This window comes from Pectinophora gossypiella, chromosome 13, assembly GCF_024362695.1.
Source record: "Pectinophora gossypiella chromosome 13, ilPecGoss1.1, whole genome shotgun sequence".
Classification (NCBI taxonomy): Eukaryota; Metazoa; Arthropoda; class Insecta; order Lepidoptera; family Gelechiidae; genus Pectinophora; species Pectinophora gossypiella.
Window position 1 is genome coordinate 958,644 of NC_065416.1, and position 21,986 is coordinate 980,629.

General features: G+C 39.4%; 1 protein-coding gene across 1 annotated transcript; it reads left to right on the forward strand.

Annotated features, from left to right (window-relative positions):
• The first annotated feature begins 14,895 nt into the window (after window positions 1-14,895).
• LOC126371752 (uncharacterized) lies at window positions 14,896-21,556 on the forward strand. The gene is made up of 5 exons (XM_050017108.1): window positions 14,896-15,163; window positions 15,711-15,880; window positions 16,704-16,846; window positions 17,320-17,495; window positions 18,887-21,556. The coding sequence occupies exons 1-5, from the start codon at window positions 15,048-15,050 to the stop codon at window positions 19,302-19,304; spliced, it is 1,023 nt and encodes a 340-aa protein (XP_049873065.1). The 5' UTR covers window positions 14,896-15,047; the 3' UTR covers window positions 19,305-21,556.
• The last annotated feature ends 430 nt before the right edge of the window (window positions 21,557-21,986 follow it).

A 21,986-nucleotide genomic window follows, 5' to 3' on the forward strand; every position in this document is an offset into this window, starting at 1 on the left:
TTTTTCAGAGTGAGAACCCTCAGCGCTCCCTATTTGTCCGGCCAAGCAGTTAATTTGTGGCAAATGTACAATACGCCCAATAAAAGATTTCCTGGAGTTTGTCAGTTATATTTACTACTTTGAACGGTCTCCTAATAAATAAGTATTAGTAAAAAACCCTGCTGTTACAAAGAGAAAATTAAATCGAGAAGACGCCAGGATGCTTTGTAGAACAAAAACAAAAAAAAATGTTTATTCATAAAAACAAAAATCATAATTCTGTTTTTATTCAAATAGCAAATCAAATATACTTTATTGTACACAACATACAAAATAAATTTATACAAATGGATGATAGATACAGTACAATCAGTTAAGTTTGTATAAATAAAATTAAAATATAATTTATAATTAAATATCTGGGTTGTAAGCTCAAAACCCGTGGTTTTCACATTTCCTGTATTGGATGACAGATTTTAGAGTTGACAACCCTAGTCTGGTCGTTAGTTTTTATAACAACCGATACAGCTGGCAAGACGCCAGATGGGCAAGACTTTAACTAGACTATTCTGCTTCTGTGCTGGACTGGGAGCTGATATAAACCATGTGGAAAGTCACTGTGGTCCTGTGGTCCACGGCTTCTCAAACGGGGAGCGCCGGTTCCAGTCCCGGTGCTGAACTTGCACCAATGAGTTATTAGTTTATACCACGGCACCAAGAAACGAATTATGAAACCGTTGGAATAAAATCCATCGTTTTTCAGTACATTGTATTTTGTGAAAACACGCTCTCTTTTAATTTCCTCGTACACATTTCTAATGTAAATGAGTAGAATGTTAAATCATAACGACACGTCACGACAGCTTTTATGCTTAGTTTTAATGAAACAATCGCAAACAAGTGCAATTCCTTCATCGTTAATAATGAAGAATAATCAGGAAAGTATTTCATAATGTAGGTAATTAAGTACAATTCTTCAAACCTACATATTTATAACGGTCATTTACATAAAGTATGAAAAATGTAGACTCCAAAAACTGCTAACAAAATTATACTTTGTTTGACTCGATGCGAAGAACGCGATGGTCGTGCTAAAAGGAGTCCTTTAGTCTCAGAGGCTAAGATCCACTTCTTTTCGCCGATGAAAGTAAGTTGTAAAGTACTTACCTAATCTAATCAGTATCCTAGTTTAGGCTCTAGATTCATCATCATCATCATCAGCCCATTAACGTCCCCACTGCTGGGGCACGGGCCTTCCCTATGGATGGATAGGGAGATCGGGCCTTAAACCATCACGCGGGCCCAGTGCGGATTGATGGTTATTAACGACTGCTAATGCAGCCGGGACCAACCGGGACCGGCTTGACGTGAGTTCCAAAGCACGGAGGAGCTCGAGATGAAAACTTTTATTTTATGGTCACCCATCCTATGACCGGCCTTTGCGAAAGTTGCTTAACTTCAACAATCGCAGACCGGGCGCGTTTACTGCTGCGCCACCGAGCTCCTCACTAGATTACTATACTATTAATATTCATGTTATATACCATTATGAATAAGAATAAGGTTAAATGTTATTTGCGGAGGATTTGTTATTTGTTGTCGTTGTGCAATAAAGTTTTATTGATTGATTAAGGATATAAATACTTTACTTAGATATCTTACCTACAATTCGACTTAAAAAAGAAACTTTATACTTACAAACATTAAAAATCAAATCTTCTTATCCTTTTTTGAATTCAGTAGAAAAAAGAACTTCAGAGAAGCAACATGACTCCGCCTTTCCAACCGCCCTCCAAAACTTTACGAACGAAGCAAATATCAAGTCATCTACGTCCCATTCGTGAATGACATCGCATTCCTTGCAGCGCTTTGCGTGAAATTAATTAATTTTGATACTTTATCGCTAGACCTTCGTCAGACATAAAAACAAAGTTATTAATTAAGTGTTCTGTGTTCCAGAAACTTGATATCATTGTCGTCGTCAATCCTCTAGGTATGTTACCAAATGAATAAAGATGATTAAGTATCTTATTATATAAGGAAAGACATTTCGCGCCGGTACCCCAAAGGCGTAGGCGGAGGTGTACAGTTACTACTTAACTTAACGTACTTAACTTACTACTAGTACTTAATAGATAAATCCTGGAAACCGCACGATATCAATTATCTATAATCAAAATAAAGTCATAAAGTTGAATTCAGACATTTTCTATTATAATAATAATTATTACTATACATAGATTACGCTCAAATAAAAAAAAATCATGAAAGCCATAGGCAAAAAATCAATGCATCTACTTACTACTATCATCTCTCTCTCTCTCTCTCTCTCAGGCCTTTACATCTTTATCAGATGATTCAAACAGCGTTTCTGTGGCAGCTTTTAAAATGGCTGTAAAGTCCGATCATCTAATTTATTCATAATTAATCATATTCAAAAATTTGTACGGGACGATATTGCGCGTGTCGAAGAAATTTCTTTGAAACACGCACCTGCATGGCGAAACGCCTACGTAAACTTTGTTAGCAAATTACTGTCAACTTTAATTGCTCTCACAAGTATTTCATTGTTCATATTTCGTCGTAATTGTTGGTAAGTATTCCTATTTATTCTTGTCTTGTCTCTACCGTACAAAACAATAGAACAATAGGCGTTTTAATTGGAAACCTGGATAATTCCCGTCTCAGTCGACGTTCACGATGTCCCTAGGATAAGCAGCCGAATGAAAAAAAGTAAATAATATAACATAAGTGCAAGACTTTATCCCCAATTGGGGTAGTCAGAGATACATCCAAAAATATGATTGTGCTAAAAACGGCATTTGTGGTCCAGTGGTTGAGCGTTGAACTCACGATTCGGAGGTCCCGGGTTCAAATCCCGGTGGGGACACATCACAAAAATCATCTTTGTGATTCTCAGTTTGATTAGGACATTACAGGCTGATCACCTGATTGTCTAAAAGTAAGATTATCCGTGCTTCGGAAGGCACGTTAAGTCGGTGGTCCCGGTGGTACTTACTGATGTAAGTGTACCTAATCGTTACGTGAGCCATGTCAGGGGCCTTTCGCGGCTCAATAATAAGTTAATGACCCTGACCCCAAGGTTGATGAGGTTGGTAATTCACCTCACAACCCACACGATAGAAGTAGAAGAAGATTGTAATTGAAGCACATAATAACGGGTTCTTACCGCGTTTAAATGGGGATATGAGACTCCCGTGATCATGACACTTGCAACAGTGTCGAAATATCGGGAGTCTCATATCCCCATTTAAACGCGGTAAGAACCCGTTATTATGTGCTTTAATTATGATAATAACCGCGTAAACTTAAAACAATGTATAGAAGAAGATTGTGCTAAGCACCCAAACAACATCGAGCTTTATGTTACACCAACCCGGGTGAGAGCCTTCAGCGCTCCCCATTTGTCCCCGGGTGAGAGCCTTCAGCGCTCCCCATTTGTCCGGCCAAGTAGTTAATGCCATCTGCGGCAAATCTACAATAAGTCACGTCAAAAAAAAAAAAAATGTTACACCAACGTGTTAGGTGATCCGTATAGACGTACTGAATTATCTTGCGATGGATGTACCTCTGACTACCCCAATTGGGATGCAGTCGTGAGCTCATGTTACGTTATGATTTTTTTGATTGCAATATTCTGTTATTACTTAAAGAAATGTACTTTAAACATGGCAATACAGTTTTCTTCCAGCTGACCTACCTGCGTGACAGGTGAGACATGCAGTGCTTTTTTTCTATTGTTTACTTTTTAATTACTGTGAAATTATTCCACGTCCACCCTTCAGTCAACAGTGTGAGAGACCATTACTCAATTGTAATAGAACCGTTGGAAGTAGGTCAAAAGTGGGATGTTAATTAACTTTTTTCTTTGTTCGTTGCTTGTTCTTTAGGTTTTTTTCTTTGACGTAAATTATCGTAGATTTGCCGCTGCTACGCCGGACTCTTTGGCCAGACATTTTTTTAATGTTGTTAGGTAGTCACCAGGGGCCTGTTTCATAAAACTTACAATTGTAAATTACAATGACAATTTGATGTACATTGCGCAGTTAGTGATCACAAATATTTTGCAGTTTCAAATTAGCTGCTCTACGTAATGAACACCAAATTGTCGTTGTAATTTGCAATTGTAAGTTTTATAAAACAGGCCCAAGTAGTCACTTTGTTCTAAACACGGCTTCTGTCACTCTCGCATATTTCACAGTCATTTTAAAAACTGTTCCAAGAACTCTGCTAATTAGGTATCTGACAAAGTAAACGCCTTTTTTTTTGACGTGACTTATTGTAGATTTGCCGCAGATGGCATTAACTACTTGCCCGGAAAAGTAAACGCCTGAACATACATACATACATACATAAACTCACGCCTATTTCCCACCGGGGTAAGCAGAGACTATAGAATTCCATTTGACCTATTTCCATCCATCCATTTTTTCCATTTTTCCATTTAAACGCCTGAAATGATGTTATTATAGCTAATATGCCACTAAGGCGATTCTCACACTGCCCCACATCATGCTGCATGTTGCGTGTCGACGCACCTACGCGCATACCTGCGGGAGTGCAGATCTGCATCATCGTGCGGGTATTCTACGCACTCACGCGCGTAGGTGCGTTTTGTAGATTAACGCACGGCGGCTCTCATTTAATTCAAAGCCGTTCCGAAATCACGCGCGGCACTGCGGGATTCGGTGTGCCATACCTTGCGTCTCGCCCCGCACCTAACATTATTGTGATATGTCTCCACCGGGATTTGAACCCGGGGCCTCCGGATCGTAAGCCCAACTCTAGCTCTGGTAGGTAAGTAACAATTGGTACCCAACCTACGTAGGTACGTACCATTCATGAGCGACAAAAAAGAAACATTTTTACCTACCTAACTTTTATTTTTGGAAGTTTATTATTTTTTTTTTCCCCGAAGGGTAAGGCAAAGGGAACTATGCCCATACAGCCATGTCTTACGTATTTTTTTTCTTGATGATTAATGAAATGATGAAAGGTGATGATGATGATGAAACCTAAGCCCCCACCCTCGGAGTAGACTCCTACTCCGAACCCCAAACGAATTAACTCAAAAGTCCGCATAACCTTTCGAGTTATGAAGCGGCTTCCTGGCACGAAGCGAAAACAGGCAGATACACTTTGTTTATTGAATACTCCGATATAATAACACTCGCGAATGTCTTCCGACTAACTTAATGCGATCATTAACCACAAAACACCACTTCGTATTAATTATTTAGATTATTCAATGAAGAAAGCAACTGTCCCGTTCCCGTTTCCCGCCAAAAAGCCTTGGAAGTTTAATAAAATCTTGCGAGCAGTTACGTGTCTCCTGAATTTTCTAAAACGTTAGGCAAAGGAGCTCATTGTTATTCAGCCAGCACGCACGAGTGGCAATACAAGGAGAATTTGCAAAATAACAAAACTTGATCCTATGGCAATAAAAAAATCTTAAAACTTTGCAATGGAGGCCTCTTATTATGCAAATTGTTTCGTTACAATTTATAACGGTGTTCACAGGGCTGGTTTAGGCATGGTCATAATTTAGGGTCCATAGCTAATGATGATTATTATGACATAGGTACATAAGTCGGAAGGCAAGAGGGAAACCACTATACCTATTTCTCCCTAAAAAAAAGTAGCATGGAGAATGCACCGACAAGAGCGTGGCTCTTAAATTAATGATGAAGTCACAAAATTGACCGTGAGCCATGTCAGGAGCCTTTGGCGGCTCAATAGTAACCCTGACACCAGACCCACACCCCATACGAAAGAAGAACTCATAGAATAAAACAAAACACAAGGGAGAGTCTCAGTCTCTTTCAGACGAGTAGACCTGCTGGCCAGATATTGAGTGGACGACCCGAAAAATCCCGCCGATCTCTATTTTTTTCTATTTGAGTCTTTTTTATTGGCAACTAGTGTTGCCAATGTCACAACCAAAAATGCTAACATGATGTTTAAATAAAATACTTTCACCCGCGGCCATCTTAAATACCTCCCTGCCATAGTTTACATGACAAAGGAAATATTGTGACGTCAGATTAATTAATATCAGAACTGAAACAGAATGAATATTTTATATCGCTGTACTTTCACATTAATATTCCGTAAAGACGGAAATTATAATATTTGAATAAGTACTTAAGTAAGTCGCGTCGTGGTTATATCCTCTTTGGATGAACCTGTAGTGAATAAAATATCTCTAGTCAAGTGCGAATCGGAGGGTCCCGAGGCGCTATACGCTACTTTGCCGTTGAAGAACTCAAAAATTCAAAAAAGTCAATAATATTTATTTTTCAAAATTGGCTTACATAGTTAGCGCTTTTTGGACGTCAAAAAATTAAATTACATATTATGTAACTAGCTGTAAAACTACTACCACATCCGAATCTGTAACGCTGAGGGAAAGACGTGGCCAGAAAACCTCCCAGCACAGGGCCCTAGTCCTACTGTTTCACGTTTTCCTTTCTTTTCTTTTTTTTTAAATCCAGTTTGTATTACATAATTTATAGACTTAAATACAATGATATTCCAATTTCAGTCGGTGGAAGGAAAGTGAAAAATAAAGAGTTTATGTGACTTTATCACAGAAACAGTGTTTTATGAGCTCCCTGACAGAAGCAGATATTCAAACTGTTGTCTCCACACATCACGTAAGTCGTGATTGTTTTACCAACTGCAAATATTTTATAGTTTGTAATTATAATAACTTAGGTACCTACTTATGTTTATTTGTGATTGAACAACAAAAAAATTCGTATACTTCCCCTTACTTGTACTGTATTATGTTTTAAAGTGACTTATTGTAGATTTGCCGCATATGGCAGTAACTACTTGGACGGACAAATGGGGAGCGCTAAGGGCTCTCACCTCACCCGGTACATAATTTAAGACAACAAGCCTGAGGGTGCCCAGTTGGGTGCGACTCGGCTCAGGGCGTCGTCTGAGAGGAAAATATTTGAAAGAATTATTCGACCCTAGTAGGTCGATACTTTGATAGCGATAAGCACTGAATGAAGGAAATCGTTGACCACGCCGGCGGGGTCGGTATCGGAGTTCTGAAGGTTTGTTGTCGCGAATATATTTTAATATGATCGTATATTACGTCCTTCATTTACTTGTGCTGTAAGAATTTCCTTCTTGCCAAATTTCAAGATTCTATGTTTATGGGAAGTACATCATAGGTTTTTGTTCCGTTAGGAAATGTATGAAAATAAGGCTAAAAATGGTGATTATACGTATACATGCATCTACCTATGAAAACATAACATAAGCTCACGACTATATCCCAATTGGGGTAGTCAGAGGTACATCCATCGCAAGATGAACTAAGTTGAGTCGTTCGTCAACTCGTCCCGTATACCTACGGCCCATAAACTGCCTATATACGTCCCACTGATGGGCACAGGCCTCCCCTCAATCAACCGGAGGGGGTATGGAGCATACTCCACCACGCTGCTCCACTGCGGGTTGGTGGAGGTGTTTTTACGGCTAATAGCCGGGACCAACGCTTAACGTGCCCTCCGAAGCACGGAATCATCTTACTTTTTCGGACAATCAGGTGATTCAAGCCTGAAGAGTCCTTACCAAACAAAGGACAGTCTCACAAAGTGATTTCGACAATGTCCCCATCGGGAATTGAACCCGGACCTCCAGATCGTGAGCCTAATGCTCTAACCACTAGACCACGGAGGCTGTCCTACGGCCCATTTGGGACGAATTGGTGACAAACAACCCCCTTCGGTTGATTGAGAGGAGGCCTGTGCCCAGCACTGGGACGTATATAGGCTATTTATGTTGGTGACATACATACATACATAAACTCACGCCTATTTCCCACCGGGGTAAGCAGAGACTATAGAATTCCATTTGCTTCGATCCTGACACACTTCTCTTGCTTCCTCCACATTCATCAATCGCTTCATACACGCACGCCGGTTCAGAGTAGATCGTATTGAACCTTTTCTAAGGACATCTCCAATTTGGTCATCATAAGTCCTTCTCGGTCTTCCTCTGCCAGCCCTACCATCAACTTTCGCTTTATATACCGCTTTTGCGATCCTTTTATGTTGGTGACAAACAAAATAAATAATATTTTCATTCGTGAACTCATCCCATTTTATTATTACTATGAGAAAAAGTACAGACAGAAGCAAAATAACTATGAAAAAAAAGTGTTTGTATGAAAATTTTAAAATAAAAAGAATTTGTTACAAAATGTATATTTATCAAAATGTTAAAAAAGAAATGATTACAAATTTGACACCAATTAGAACAATTTGAAAAAAAAAATACAAGAGGTAACAATCAACATTCATATTATTATTATATTGCATACAGGTTTGACAACTAAAAAATAACCCACACCCATACCTCACGGAGCTCTATGTGTTTAAATTACCTATTAAAATAGTCTGAATTAGTATCCCGTATTGAGCGCGGCTCATTTTAATTAACTTGACTAACTTGAATAGCTTATTCTAGAAACGTTTAGAGCGTGCCATTTAAGTTGAATACTTGTGCAATGAAACTTTGCACGAGCTTATGTTATAATGAAACGCCAGATGCAATGAAGTAACTTTATATAAGCGCACACTTCTCTACACACACGCGCAATATTTATTTATTTATAAAAAAGGTACACCAACAGCTTACATAATAAAACATTAAATAAAATAAAAGTTACATCAGGAATACATTAGGAACACTTACATAAACCAATTATAGGTGCACACAACATTTGCAATGTAAGACAACGTAATCGTTTAGGTAGATAACTAAATTATACAGATAATTAAAAAAAATACATAAAAAAGTTCCGTGCTTCGGAAGGCACGTTAAGCCGTTGGTCCCGGCTGCATTAGCAGACGTTAATAACCTCCAATCCGCACTGGGCCCGCGTGGTGGTTTAAGGCCCGATCTACCTATCCATCCATAGGGAAGGCCCGTGCCCCAGCAGTGGGGTCGTTAATGGGCTGATGATGACATAAAAAAGTAAAATATGTATCCTTATACTGCCTAAGAGAATTGAAAAATAGGTCTAGATCAGTCATTGCGGCACTTAGTTCATTATGAGTCACGCAGATGCGACTCTCGAATATATTATAATAGATAATAACACTTAAAAACAGCTTACATTAATATTAGTAAGTAACTCCCACTGCTGGGTACATACTTCTTTTTTTTTGACGTGACTTAATGTGGATTTGCCGCAGATGGCATTAACTACTTGGTCGGACAAATAGGGAGCGCTGAAGGCTCTCACTCGGTGTCCAGTTGGGCGCGAACCTCGGCTCAGGGCGTCGTCTGAGAGGAAAAATATTTGAAAGAATTAATCGGGTCGATAGCGATTAGCGCTTGAGAGAAATCGTCGACCACGCCGGCGGGGTCGGTATCGGGGTCCTAATAGGTACATACTTCCGAAATATGATAGTAGGTTGGTATTAGAAGATACGAATTCCTACCACGTAGGTACTCTACCACGATGTTCCTCTGCGGGATCTTCTTCTATCGTCTCTCGCCTCTGCGGGATGGAAAATAAGAAAGTAAATCAAAAAAATTGTGATGTGATGAACATAGAATTAGATGTCTGCTGTAATCAGCACCATTGTACCTTTGGCGGCGAGGGTGTGCTGCCGCCGAAGGATGTTTTCGGGGTACCGAACAGAGCATAGTACCCCGCTAGCCACAAGTTGGTAGTGTGACTAGGGATCGACGATCCAACAGTATTGTGTTGGAAGTTGTATATATACGTCTTGCCGTGAAAACTTCGATACCGCGTTTCAGGACTGCTTGAAGACTGCAACGCTACATACCTTTAGGGCAGAGCATAAAACAAATACACAAATGGGATAGAAAAGAGCTTGTAACTGTAAATAGTTTTGTTCCAGCATACGTTGCGCACCGTTTAACAGCCTCCGTTAGAGCGTTAGGCTCACGATCTGGAGGTCCGGGTTCGATTCCCGATGGGGACATTTTCGAAATCACTTTGTGAGACTGTCCTTTGTTTGGTAAGGACTTTTCAGGCTTGAATCACCTGATTGTCCGAAAAAGTAAGATGATTCCGTGCTCCGGAGGGAACGTTAAGCCGTTGGTCCCGGCTATTAGCTGTAAAAATACCTCCACCAACCCGTATTGGAGCAGCGTGATGGAGTATGCTCCATACTCCCTCCGGTTGATTGAGAGGAGGCCTGTGCCCAGCAGTGGGACGTATATAGGCTGTTTATGTATGTATGTATGTACGTTGCGCACCAGAATTATCCCGTAAAATTGTGTACTACAGCGCACAGCGCGACCGCTATATTATGTAAAGTTCATATAAGCAGAATAGTGAGTTCTTACCAGCCCGGGAAACTAATTCCAGTGCGCTAAAATGCAAATGAGGCGCATTGGCCATGCAAATGCCAGAGACAGATTTAGGACCGCATGTTGCAGGCAAGGGTATTAAATCAATCCGCCAATCAGGACCGGAGTTAGGGTTCAAATGAGGCGAAGGCAAAGCTATACAGGATGTCAGTATCAGGGTGATCAGCTCATTATTCTGGGTTAATATCAAGTGGAATTTTCAATCGTAAAACTATAGACCTGAAAATAAATTTAAAAATCACAAAATACATCATAAATTTTGCGACGGAAAATTCCACTTCGTATTAACTCAGAATCATGACATGAATCCCTCTCAGTTTTCGTTACGATGTCACTTACACATCGGGTAGAATTTCCTGTCGAAAAATTCATGAAAATTGTAGTGCTTTTTCATTAATATTTTCAATTCTACTTTTGCGACGGAAAATTCCACTTGATATCCACTCCATAGTAACCCTGACACCAGGGTTGCTGTGAGCCGTAGCAGGTCAGGGCCTGTGGTTCAATAGCTTTTTCTTTTACGTGATTTATTGTAGATTTGCCGCAGATGGCATTAACTACTTGGCCGGACAAATGGGGAGCGCTGAAGGCTCTCACCCGGTACAACATTTAAGACAACAGGCCTGCGGGTACCCAGTTGGGCGCGCACCTCGGCTCAGGGCGTCGTCTGAGAGGAAAAATATTTGAAAGAATTAATCAACCCTGGTGGGTGGTTCAATAGCAAACCTGACACAGATTATTTAGTGAGATCGCTTCACGACCTTACAACCCATGCGATAGAAGAAAACCAAGATTTTTGTAAGGTGTGTCGGGGATGTGACTGAGGCCCACACTACCATACTCCGTCCCTGACCGTGAAACAAAAATAATACACTTTAAAACCTTTACCCGGAGCGTATAAACTACGATAACTATGCGTTCTAATTTGCACACAGTTTTTACATTGGAGTATTTATTTTTTCACCGTGTTTTAAGCTATACAGTTGTATAAAGAACAATTAAGTAAGTATTACTACCTAGAAACATCAACAGCCATCGTGGTATAGTGGTTAAAACGTACGGGCTGACGACCCGCAGCTCCTAGCGTCTCATGTTCGACTCCTAGTGGGGATATGTCAACAATAATTATGAGAAGTTCGCTTGTTAGACATAGACATAGGTATACACACGTATGTAAGATCACGCCACTTTCCTATTGGCGTAGGCAACGACCAGGGAATCCACTTAATACGATCTTGACGCAAATTTTGCTTGGTTCATCAAAATCTGCATACGAGTGCCACAAAGGCACAGTTCTCACCCATCACAAAGTCAAAGTTCTCGGTTTGTTTTAAAATATCTTTCTTTCTCTCTCTCTCTCTCTCTCTCTCTCTCTCTCTCTCTCTCTCTCTTTATTTAAGAGCTGGGCTCTTGTCGGTGGAGTAATCGCCTCCATTTTCATTACTCCATAGATAGGGCGTGTAGAACGGTGGTTGCCCCAATCGCCTTCCAAAATATCATTATAATACAAATAGTTCAAATCTTATACTAGCCTAGAATAAACAGATAAATAACACTTACATATTATGTTTTTCAGGTTGTAAACACCTTTATAACACATTTCCAACATAAAACACAGTTCTCAGTTATCGTCTCATACATTCTCGCCGGTTTTAAATATCTACTTTTGGTACCCTTCTTCGACACTATACGTATGCGTCCTTATTATTCTACAGCAATTGCCCCCTATTTTAAACGCGGTAAGAACCCGTTATTATGTGTCTTAATGCAATTGTCGGTCATCTCGAAATTGGTTATATTCGCCTGCTATCTCTATTTGGGGTATATTTGCCTGCTATCTCTTCCAACTCTTTGCGTCCGCTTCATAGTCTACTTTCATTCAAATCTCTCTACATGTCCGAACTATCAAAGCATACCCTTCTAAAAAGATGTAAGTAAGTTTAAAAACGAATAAAACCCAACTACAGGAAATCACGCTCTAAACAGTATGAACTAGTATGAAACAAGAAAATAGATATTATATTTCTCTGATTTTTTTCCAAATTGTTTAATTAGAGGATAGCCGTGGCCGTATACTGTGGTAAGCAAACTCTTTAGACTCACATACATACATGCATACATAGCGGTCAAACACATATACCTCCTTTTTGCTTCGCCGTCAATCCATCTTCTTTTACACCACAGCACTCCAAACCGCATCGAATGAAACGATTGACGAATTTGGAGGAAGCAAGATAAGTATGTCAGGATCGAAGAAAGTGGAATTCCATAGTCTCTGCTTACCCCGGTGGGAAACAGGCGACTATTCATGTATGTATGCATGTAAGTAAAAATACATCCCGGTGAATCCCAGTGGGGACACAATATTACAAAAATCACTTTGCGATCCCTAGATTGGTTAGGACATTACAGGCTGATCACCTGTATGTCCGAAAGTAAGATGATCCGTGCTTGGGAAGGCACAGCCGTTGGTCCCGGTTACTACTTACTGATGTAAGTATGTAGTCGTCACATGAGCCATGTCAGGGGCCTTTGACGGCTTGGTAATAACCCTGACACCAGGGTTGAAGAGGTTGGTATTCCACCTCACAACCCACACGATAAGAAGATGAAGTAGAAATACAAGGCAAAATATGTTATTGTATACTGCAGATGTGATTAATGTTGCAAGTTGGCACGGTCTTGAGCTACGTAATATTTCAAAGTGTTAGCCGCGAGTCACTGCACGGATTTGCTCTCTATAACCGATTCAGTTCAATATCGCAGTACACATTCACACAGTTGACTAACTTCTCTAAAAATTAGAAAACATATAATATAGGTAACCCAGTAACATTGTCGGTACATAAACCGCGGACGCCTATTGGTCGCGTCGTAGACCCCGTGCGCGGGCGCAGAGTGTTCTATCAAACATCTTCTGGGGTTTGAGAACCCTAGTGGGTCGATAGCGATTAGCGCTGAATGAAGGAAATCGTCGACCACGCCGGCGGGGTCAATATCAGAGTCCTGAAATGTTTATGAATACGAGCTGGCCGTCTATGGCTGGAGTTATCAAGTCATCAGAATCGTATATTACGTCTTTTGGGCGCCGATATTTTTCAGTACCGTTCCTAAGTGGGATGTAAGTATACGGAAGTCGCAAACACCCGACGATTTTGGCGGTGCGGAACAGCATAAAAAAATGTTTCGTAGCTAATGCAATGGTTTGTAGACTTATACCAATGTGCAATGTATGTGTGTGTGTGTGTAAGTGAGTGTGTGTTATGTTATTTTCATTGAGAAGGAACCACAGGGCTCCCGTAGCTTTTCGCATGAAACGATTTTGTATCACCTGAAGGTTTTGCTAGCTGCTACACTGCTGTTATATCGCTCATCAATTTTGCATAGAAAGTTCAGCATGCGACCTGACACACGGTGCATTTGTCTAGCTGGGGACTCGAATTCTGGAATACGGGATGAGGCGACACTACAAGACTTATGTGTAACACGTGGTCACAGGTTTTTCCTGAAAATGTGGCTACATTTGTTTACTGTGCGAAATGTACATACAAAGCTGTCTTATAAGAAAAAATCTAATATGTACCTATTGAATTCTAGTAGATATCAACATCATCATCATCAGCCGTACGACGCCCACCGCTGGGCATAGGCCTCCCCCAAGGATCTCCACGACGATCGGTCCTGCGCTACCCGCATCCAGCGGCTTCCCGCGACCTTCACCAGATCGCCGGTCCACCTTGTAGCGGGCCTACCCACTGAGCGTCGTCCGACACGTGGTCGCCATTCCAGAACCCTTCCGCCCCAGCGGCCATCGGTTCTCCTCGCTATGTGTCCTGCCCACTGCCACTTCAGCTTTGCAATTCTCCGAGCTATGTCGGTGACTTTAGTTCTCTTGCTAGTAGATATGTATAGGTGTAATAGTACATTAAAGATACATACAAGTGAGCTTTGTCATTAACATGGAATAGAAAAAAGAGATCTTTTATTAACAGCGAACATAGAGCAAAGCGGACAATCAAGACGCTTCCACCTACCTCATTAATACCTCATTTATTAAATTCTGTTATGTCTTAGGTAGAATAGAATAGAATATATTTGTTTATCAAAAAAATTAGACTTGTATACATTAGTGGTGGACCCCGCACTAGGGAAACCCTGTATCGGAGGTCCTGAACATTTGAAATTAGCAATCACTTTTAGTACACGTGCGAGCTAGCCTTTCGTAGTTGTCAAATTATAACATATTATCGTACAATAGGTGGTTTATAACTTAGAATAGAAGGGGACAGACATACCCGTAAATAATATAAAATGTAAAATACATAACTCTCCTTTCTGCTTTGTCATAGTCGGTTAAAAATACATTTATTTCAAACAAGAAGAACAAATGTTTGAAGCATTTTGGCCTGGTTCAATTTTATTTTATTAATTTGTAATTATTATCGGCTATGATTATGAATTTTATGAATAAAATCAATTTTGAGAAGACTAAAGAGAAAGACTAACTTCATAATGTAAAACGGAACGGAAGCCGCTTCTGTCAAAAGAAAACAGCTGATTTTGTTTGGTTTAGTTTTCATTTCCCCGGTTTATTATTTTGCTGCAGTATTTTATTTCCTCTCAGCTTATATTTAGAGAATAAAATAATTACAACTGCAAGTCACACCGTAATACAAGAGATGGAAGACCAACCAGTGACAGCAATAAGAGAAACAACTCGTAACTTATTGAAACTTAAACGGCGGTTTAATAGAGACGAAGAAAGCGATTCACGACGTTGTGTGCCTGATACTAGGTATTTATACCATGGACATAGCATTTGATGTAAATAATTTATAACTAACTCGAAACTTAGTACATTATGGCGTAAAAATGTTTAATGTTTTTGAGGTTATATCATAGAATGAAGAATAGTACCTACTGCGTATAGAAAGGTAATTCTCCGTCCTGCATCAATTCGTATCGAACTCTGAGTTAGGTTTACCCCTCTGCGTCTTACTTTAGTCTAAATAGGTAAGCTGCTTAGGAGTAACGGCAATTTTTTTTAAATATCTGCAATCAGTTGCAATACTAATCAGATTTGATGTGGGGCTAATGTTAATGAGATATTTGTAAGGACTGTCTCGGTATGGTTATATTATCATTGACAAAGCTTTCAGATTTGCCTTTGATGGCATTTGGTTGATTGGGTTGAACAAATAGCTAGTCTGAGGGCTATTTTGTGACAGCATTCAATAGGGTAACAAACATTGCTACAGAAGCATTTCTGAGAGTGACTTTGGTGAATAAACAATGTGCTATTTGTTATGCTAAGTAACATATTTCTCACCTTATATTTACAGTACTTCACAAAAGAACATAAAAGCAATTGTAAACACACTGAAGACAAAATCATCGGTATCTGTATCTGAGCTGCGGACCCTAAAGAATGGACTTATGGAGGACCCAAACACTATTGAACTGGTGTTGAATACTCACGGAACTTTGAGAGGACTAGTTAGAGAGCTAACAGGTATTTTACAAAAGGCTAGTTTCCAACTAGTCAAAACAGTTACTTTTTACTAAACGTCAATACACAAAATTACTATGGAATTTATAGGAATAAGCACACTAAACGTGATAAAATGTCTGACTTATTATTTCGTTATTTTTGATTAAAATTCATAAATAAGTTAAATAAAAATGTTTTTCGTTAGCTTTAGATGTGTTTATTTATTAATCAGAATTTCATCATTTATCTTGAACCTAGTACATAGCCCAATTGCTATTAGTGCTGGTTTGGGCAACCACCACCTTAATTTGCCAGGACTAAAACTAGTTCCATCTCTTTCTTTCACTTATAGTAAGTGAAGAATGGCACTACTTTATCCTTTTGTCTGCCAGAACCCTGATCTTGACGTCAAGCAGACACAATTGTGTCTGGTATCTTGACAGACAAGACGATAAGGGGTGTCAAACCATAATTAAGTTAAGTTTGTGTCTGCTCAAATAGGCACCATTAACTGACTGAAGTCCTTAGATAGACGATGACACAAATATAAAGCAGATACATATACATACACACATACATAAACTCACGCCTATTTCCCACCGGGGTAAGCAGAGACTATAGAATTCCATTTGCTATAAAACAGTGACTATAGAATTTCATTTGCTATTTTTATAAAGCAGATGAGTGGAATAACCAACCCGCAGTGGAGCAGCGTGGTGGAGTATGCTCCATACCCTCTCCGGTTGATTGAGAGGAGGCCTGTGCCCAGCAGTGAGACAAATATAGGCTGTTTATGTATGTATGAGTGGAATAAATGGTTATTCCTTTTTTTTTTCAATTTTAGGCAACGATGTGAGGAAGCAGTGTGAAGCAGCAGGGTGCCTGTGTAACCTTGGGCTTGGAGACTCTAAGGCTGGTGTGGCCGTGGCGAAAGCTGCTGGACCATACCTTGTTGCTGCTCTCGATAGCCTTTCTGTGGAACTTGCTGTATGTATTTTATTTATTGTTTCTCTTAGTTTATAAGTTTATTAAAGGATTAATGATCCAGTAAATAGAGCATTCACTAGAGAATGTCTTGAATTTCAATAATATGTTGAAGGTATTGTCAAAACTTGCTTTGTAAGCCATTTCTAAGATAAGAAAAAGGATGTTGTAAAAGAAAGAAAAACTGACTGACCTTTTCTATCCTCACTAACAAGAAGGTTTATCTATGGGTTTAGGCTTTGGGTGGGTAACAGGACACCTATCATTATACTATCATATACCTATCATATCATACCTGCACTCGTAGCCTGAAGCGCGCAGCAGCGCGATATTTGAGCCATAAGAAATTGTTCATCAGAGCGCGACATGTGAGCTTAACGAAGTCCTAAGCTAGTTATATTTTGAGCGCCGCGATTACGTTACCGGTGTAGACCTCCCGCAGTTCATATATTTGATTTATATGTGTAACTCTGCAGGTGACATGCGCATGGGCCGTAGGTAACGCGGCGGGTGCTGGGCCGCGCGGCGCCGCGCTGCTGGCGGCGCAGGGCGCGGCCAAGCTGGGCGGACTACTCGACGCGAAGGGGGAGCTGAAGGACGCAGCGATATATGCCTTAGTGCACCTCGGGTTTCAGATGGGGGATGAGCTTAGGTGAGATCTACACAACACATGTGGGATAATGAAATAACTCGGATATTTTTTAAATGTCTATACTCCTTTTTATACACACACACCTTATATTAAAACCGAAATCATCTCACCCGTCCGACATCGCACCAAAGACTCCCCTTTCTTACTTTTTAAAACTGCTTTACGTCCCATTCATTAAACATCCTCCTTTCATACCATAAACAATCAAGTTCCCATTCATTATCCTTCCATAGCATTCTCACTTTCCTACATACATAGTAATTTTGTGATGTTTCTCTCTCACCAGCATTGATTAAGTCCCATATAAAGAGACTATTGCCATTAACCGGGCACAAATGCTGGAAACCACACAATGTCAATTATCTAGGATCTAAACATAAATTCCAACTGTTAAAGTCGAATTCAGTGGTGTAGTGGTGGAGAGTGGTGAGATCTGGGGGGCTAAAGGCCACATCGAAGCAATTCATCTAAAATAGCAATATTATAAAATAAAAATAGCCTTTATTCACCGATGTACAGTTCTACTTTACAGAGGTTTATTATATGTAGTACTTATTCTAATCGGGCTGTCCTGAGACATAGGCCTCCTCCGTCATGCGCCAATCTGCTCTACTTTGTGTGTATCGTCTCCACCCCTTAGGTAGGTCGTCCTCCCATCTTTTGATTGGCCTCCCTCTTCGCCATAAATAGCAATATTACTATTTGACATTTGTTTGCATTACTCACATATTTTTATATTCGCTTTTTTGTTAGATGAATTGCTTCGATATGGCTTTTTAACCCCCCTGCTTTCTCCTAATCTTAATTAATCTATTCCTTGGTTCACTGGAGATTTCTACCAGAAATGATTTAAACTGTTCCTCTGTCTTTTCATACATTCAAACGTAAGATCTCAAAATTTTTGCCCACTGCGGTAGGCTGCGACCATAGTTTCATTTAAAACACCGCTGGAGCATTTTATCAGAGTAAATCAGGCAACCTATCTTTAAACATACATACAGAAACTCACGCCTATTTCCCACCGGGGTAAACAGAGACTATGGAATTCCATTTGCTTCCTTTGTTTAAAATAAACCCACATTCCCGAGAAATGCATTTTCGGAGGTATGTGACCTAACCTGTATTGGGCTGGTTTCCCTTCACGTATTAGAGGGTCAGACAGGCAGTCACTACTGTAAAAAACCTGACTTGTCCAATCATCAGGTTAGGTAAGCGGACCCTGTGAAAAACGGGATAATGCTAGGGAGATAATGATTTCTTTAAAATATACTTTTCGACTCTACCTTTTATATTTATCTCAAAAATCTATTTAATTAATCTTTTTCCGAATTACATGCAAATAAAGTCACGGCCAACTCTACTTTCTAATAAACTTTTCAATCAACTTTCAGGTCAGAGCACCTTGCCAAGATTCTAGAAGCGCTGTATAAATCTGACATCACCACAGCAACATCACAACTCCTCTTCATTCTATCCTGCCATAATGAATTCAACAGCGTAATATCTGAGGTACATATTCACAAAATTTTACAAAATTTACCAATTAGTTTACAAAGCCATATAAACTCTTGTGAAAAAAGCTGTTCTATGAACTGTAAATTATTATACCAAATTAGAACTTTGGCTAATTTAAATATAGACGATAAAGTTAATGAATTGTTTACAAATTGTTTGTGTCAACATGTGGGTAGTTTGAAAATGTTGTTGGTAAAATATGATGATTTAAGTAAATCTGTTTTGTGGTTGCTGGGTAATTTGTATAATAATTCAAGTAATAGCGTATTGTTTAACGAATTATTATTATTATAATTTTATGGTAATGCAAATTTTGATTATTATTTGAGTACAATGATAATGCATCTCCAGATGTTTGACATGTTGCTTGACATTAGCCCCGATTCCTGCAGACACCTCCTAATTTTACTTTAAGTTATACCTGTCATTTTCTTATCCGCCGAAAAGGAAAGGGACGGATGATTGACAGCTCTTAATTTTAGGAAGAATGAGTAACCCAGGCGAATCAAAAAGGTATCTCGCTGGTATGCGAACCGTTTGACGTGTACTGTCAACTTAATTCTGTCGGGTTATTAGCCAATGTAAAATTTTTAGACGGTTGTTTTAGATTTGTACTTAAAATTGACGTGTGTTCCATAAATTTTATGCTTGTCCATTACCCGTCCCTTTCCTTTTCGGCGGATAAGTAAATGTCAGGTATAACTTGAAATAAAATTAGATGGTAGGTATTTACAGGCACATTGTCGAAATAACTTTGTGAGATTGTCCTTTGTTTGGTAAGGACTTTTCAGGCTTGAATCACCTGATCGTCCGAAAAAGTAAGATGATTCCGTGCTTCGGAGGGCACGTTAAGCCGTTGGTGCCGGCTATTAGCCGTAAAAACACCTCCACCAACCCGCATTGGAGCAGCGTGGTGGAGTATGCTCCATACCCCCTTCGGTTGATTGAGGGGAGGCCTGTGCCCAGCAGTGGGACGTATATAGGCTGTTTATGTTATGTATGTATTTACAGGAATTAGCACCATTGTGAGGACGCGCCGCGGACACTTTTTCACAGAGATTAGATGTCTATTTTTGCATTCGTTCTCACCCAACGGGCTCTATACCATACTACTTCCAACCAGCGGGGTTAGCACCGTAAGCGCGCGACTCTTTCTCGCCTCGACATACGTCACCCGTCACTCTCTCACAGTACTGCACGGAAAGAGACAGATGAACGTTTTCGCGGCGGGAAAGAGTCGCGTGCTTATGGTGCTAGGCCTGCTTGTGACATCTCTGAAATACGGTTGAAGCTGAGCTCCATCATCAGGCTTCTCCTGTTTTCGTGATGACAGAGATGATGGCTATCACAGCAACTCCTCTTTGTTCCATCCTGTACCTCAGATATTATCCTGTTGAATTCAGCATGAACAGTCCAGGATAAAAAACTACAACAGAATAATTCGCAATAAATATATTATCATATCAATAATTACAATAGTATTTCATAATAATAATAGTATTTAGATAAATGTTGGATAAGGCTACATATAGCATTAAAACGTCTCCCACAAACTTAGGTTAAAGGGGGATATACTTGCCTGCATTCATGCAGCCGATTTGAAATAGGTAATTAAAAATAATTCCCAACTAAGTTTAGAAATTACCTATTTATGTAACAATTTGACTTGACAGAAACACCTAAAATGATTTATAAGTTATAATAACAATTTATGCCTACCTAATTCAAAATAATTTCTTCATACAACTTTTGAAATCGTAGCCTAAGGCTAGATTCACACGTGGCGATTTCTATCTAGTGCAAGGGTTAGTGCAATCACTTTCTGATATCACTGAAAAATTTACTTTATTGCCATTCTCATAAAATGCAACATTGTTTGACAATGACAAATTGCTCGCGCCGGCTCAAGGCTCGTCGAGGATAGAGAACATTTTACAATAAAGTTAATTATTCAATGTTTTCTGAAAGTTCTCGCCTCTTCGCTGCTATTAGTCTGCGCTGACCCTAAGGTTACCAGACTAATCGATCTTCTGGTCGATAATTCTCTAGAAAGACGATTCTCAAAAACCGTCTAGTAATCGATCGACGCATTCTGTTCGACTAACCAATCGATATATTCCATCGGTCGTTGTTGATCGATAGGTCAGTAGTAGCTTTTTGTGGTCTGGTAGAAACTATCGATTGACGTCGACTAATATATTCAACCATCGATCGGTTGCTCTGGTAACACTCTAACGCGGCCTCATGCCCTCTTCTATATCATCGTTATTATTGTAATGTTTAAATTCACCACACTGCGACTTCTTGTAATTTAGTAGACTAATCAACGAGAAATCGCTTCGTGTGAATGAAACCAACTAAAAACGAAGAAAATACGGTTGCATCTAAAAATATGTACCTTAGGAACAAAATTTGTTAATGCGACATGGTTCTAAAATATCAAAATTTTTAAATGTGACCGTTCACAAAGTTTTATACCATAAAGGCGACATTAGAATCGATTCAAACAAGTACAGCTCCCTTTTAAATACATGTGGTAATACTGATGGCAGTTTTTATCTCAGAACAATAACTAAAGCATAGAAGGAAGGCTAAATTAGCAACAGAACTCTATAATTCTGCTCTACTTTATCTTACGGAACTGGCGTAATGTTAGACAAAGACGCATATACAAAAATTGTTTCGTAATTTCGTAGGTTGTCACAGGTTTTTCATTGCCTAGTGTTGGGTTTCACTTTAGTAATATGTCGATAAAATTAAATTTACTTACAATTAATGTCGATAAATTTTTTTTCAAGATTTCTTTTTGTAGGATGCAATTATCTTCTTCTTGATGAAAGGAGACTCTGTCTCTGATAGGTAAGTATCTAACCATTTTTGGATTATATTGTCTGGTTTATATTAGTTTGGAGCTGCAGCTCACATTCAGGAAGGAAAGAAAATAGCCAACTGTTATCGTTTCATCGGTAAGTATTT

What these genes read in the sequence shown, in the direction of transcription:
- LOC126371752 (XM_050017108.1), top strand. Translation starts at nt 15,048, where the DNA reads ATGGAAGACCAACCAGTGACAGCAATAAGAGAAACAACTCGTAACTTA. An exon ending in CGTTGTGTGCCTGATACTAG is followed by an intron (nt 15,164 to 15,710) that starts GTATTTATACCA and finishes TTATATTTACAG; the next exon opens with TACTTCACAAAAGAACATAA. An exon ending in ACTAGTTAGAGAGCTAACAG is followed by an intron (nt 15,881 to 16,703) that starts GTATTTTACAAA and finishes TTTCAATTTTAG; the next exon opens with GCAACGATGTGAGGAAGCAG.